This window comes from Sitodiplosis mosellana, unplaced genomic scaffold, assembly GCF_009176505.1.
Source record: "Sitodiplosis mosellana isolate CC-2019 unplaced genomic scaffold, AAFC_SMos_1.0 Smas_scaffold_4648, whole genome shotgun sequence".
In the NCBI taxonomy this organism is placed as follows: Eukaryota; Metazoa; Arthropoda; class Insecta; order Diptera; family Cecidomyiidae; genus Sitodiplosis; species Sitodiplosis mosellana.
In genome coordinates, this window is record NW_022599890.1 from 1 (window position 1) to 3,170 (window position 3,170).

At 43.5% G+C, this 3,170-nt stretch overlaps 1 protein-coding gene across 1 annotated transcript; it reads right to left on the minus strand.

Annotated features, from left to right (window-relative positions):
- Positions 1-3,170, minus strand: LOC129572291 (uncharacterized). The gene is made up of 2 exons (XM_055452234.1): positions 1,661-3,170; positions 1-1,583 (listed from the first exon to the last, which is right to left on the minus strand). The coding sequence occupies exons 1-2, from the start codon at positions 3,056-3,058 to the stop codon at positions 1,578-1,580; spliced, it is 1,404 nt and encodes a 467-aa protein (XP_055308209.1). The 5' UTR covers positions 3,059-3,170; the 3' UTR covers positions 1-1,577.

The window sequence follows — 3,170 nt, forward strand, 5'->3', positions numbered from 1 at the left end:
GGCTGCTTGCGTCACAATGAACCTCTGTTTCACGATTTGCATCAAAAATACACAATACCGGTGCTTCCATAAGCTTTTGCCGAAGTGTGAGGAAGGCTTGCATACATTCTTCAGTGAATACGAAGGGTGTATCTCTCTTAAGGAGTTGCAGCAGGGGGTGTGCGATTTTCGAAAAGTTCGGCACAAATCGGCGGAAAAATGAGAAAAGTCCGTGGCAGGATTCTAACTGCTTGAAGCTTTTTGGTGGCGGATAATTCTTAATGGCCTCAATATGTCTGTCACTCGGCCGAATGCCTGCCGCGCTCGCGTGGTGGCCTAAGTATTCTAATTCGTCTTGTGCAAATTTGCATTTCTTCAGATTTAGTTCGAGGCCAAATGAACGCAGTCTTTTGAGAACTTCAACTACGGTTTTCAGATGTGTCTCAAAGTCGAGCGATGCTATTAAAATGTCATCCATATATACCACAAGTAGGCCTTTATTAATTAAGTCACGCAAAATATTATTAATGAAACGCTGAAATGCAGCTGGGCCATTTTTCAGACCGAAGGGTAGTTTCACATATTCATATTGGCCATCAGGTGTGACAAAAGAGGTGTATTTAATGGAATCGTTATGCATTTTAATTTGATGGAAGCCACTCTTAAGGTCCAATAACGTGAAGAATTTTTTATTGCCTAAGTGTTCGATGCAGTCGTCAGGTAACGGAAGTGGGTGATTATCGCGCACCGTTATTTTATTTAGAGGACGATAGTCCACACATAGTCTGATTTCACCAGATTTCTTAGGTACCGGCACAATGGGAGAGGCGTAAGGAGAATTGCTTGGACGTATTATGTTTTGTGACAGTAAGTCTTTGACCAATTCCCTGACTTCGATTCGTTGTTGATGCGAAAGTCGCCGAGGTCTGCGATAAATAGGCACTTGACTTGTGAGTTCGAGTTTCACACAATAGTCATCAGTTTCGGAAGGTTTTTGTTCTGTGTTAAAATATGCGTCGTAAATGGCAGAGCGAAATTGATTTCGTTGATCAGAGGGCAAAGAATTATTAATACTAAAAGGCTCATCGGTGTTTGAAGTAATATCAATAGCACACAGTTCGTAGAATGAATCAATTAATTTTCCGTTTGGCTCGTCATCGCTGTTGACCGTCAGCTCACTCATTATCTTATCTTTTGTGACGTATTTCAAATCGTTCTCAATTACTAGGGCGTCAGAATTGCGTTTCAAATCATTGGAGGACCGAAGTATGCCAAGTGAATCAAGTGTCTCTCTTAAACTAATATCAATGTTACAACAGTTTTGTAGTTTTAACAATTTATTTTTTGAATAGCACTTTTTAGTCATAACTAATTTAATGCCGGCTTTCTTAAGGAAATCACGGCCAAGAATCAAAGGTGTGAACAAAGTGTCATCAGGTACAACAAACATCTCATGTTTAATCAGTTTATCAAAAACCCTAATGTAAGCTACAGTTTTGCCAAAGGACATCAGTGGAGTTTTCTTTAATCCATTGTACTTCGTTCTGACTAGTGCTTTTGTGGTCCAATTTGGTACTTGTGATCGTTGCACGAAACATCTAGGACTACCGGAATCAAAAAGAGAAAAGACACTCTCAAACTTGGCACACTTAAGGTTATCATATCCCAAAGAAACACTTACCATTCCTAATGTTCTCATTTCTTCGACGATCTCAGTATCGTATCCTTCAATTGGGGCTGTTCCTCGGTTGGCAGCAGCTTGTACAGCAGGGCGGTTCGGGCAGTTCTTGTAGATGTGATCCATTTGACCGCAACGGAAGCATGAGCCTTCAGGGCGCTTCGGTTTGGGGCAGGCACTTTGATAATGGCCGAAGTTGGAACAATTATAGCACCGAATTGATGTGTCAACGGCAGTTGGGTTGACGGCAGTGGCTGAGCGTACAGTGGCTGAATTTGCATTCGGTTGGGCCGCAGTTGTTGACACAATTGGATTGTTTCGGCGAGTTGTCACATTCGGTTTTGCACGAAGTCGCTCATACCGTGCGATCGAATTTTTCAAGTCACGTAAACTGGTTGCGCTCATCAAAACCGAGGCTGCATTCGATGTGTCACCAATGCCACTGACGATAAAGTCAACCAATTCAACCTCAGGCACTCTTGCTCGGGCGGCAATTTCTTGCATTTCAATGACGTAACGATGAACGGTTTCACTTGGCTTCAAACGTCGGGACCGCAGCTGTGCATACACTTCTTCAGTTGAAAATTTGCGACCAAATTCCGTCAAAAATTCTTCACGCAGTTCGTCGTAGGTGTGTACCGAAATTGTCCGTGCAAAAAGTTTCGCCGTTCCATCGAGCAAGCGACGTGCTCCAACGAAACGTGCCCTTTCGTCGAATTGCAAAATGTCAAACGCGTCTTCCATATCTTCGATCCACTTGTGCACGTCGTATGCGTCATCGCCGGAAAATTTTTGCACCATTGACTCGATGGCACTGATGTCAATCCGAATCGCTGGGACTGGAGCTCGATTTGTTCGTCTCAGTTCATTCACTTGTTGTTGCAACAACAATAATTCACGTTCGCGTTGCAATTGGCGAATTTGTTCTTCAACGGAAATACTTGGCAAAGGGCGTGAGACGGAAGGCAATGCATTTGTGACAATGGTCGATGACATAACGGTTGCAGTATTGGTCGATGAAAAAACACTTGATTCGGCAGTAACATTGATTGCATTCGATTCACTCAGGTCAACGGTTTGAACACTTACAGTGGCAGCAGGCGGCAGTACATTTGCATTGGCGGCGGTTGTTGTTGTTGTTGTTGTGACTGTCGATCTCGGTACCTCGGTGACGGCAGGGGGTTCGTTGTCTCTTTCATCAGTTTCGTCAGTCAATTTGGGAAGCGATTTGGCCAATTCGTCGATCGTTTTGTTGTGGTCCTCAGGTGAAATATCGTCTGATGGCGGCCCGCTCACCCATTCGTTGTAAACCGAACGAATCTGTGATATCGTTGCGTATGGTGGCACTTCAACGTGGTTGGCTTGCAACACGGTGAGCATATCACTTTTCGACGGAGCCATTTTCCAAAAATATCGCTTAAATTCTCAAAATCGATGAAAATATGCTGCTTATCCTGTTCGCAGAATTGTAGTCTTCAGTTTAGACGCAGATTAAAGTATGGATGACAGCAGA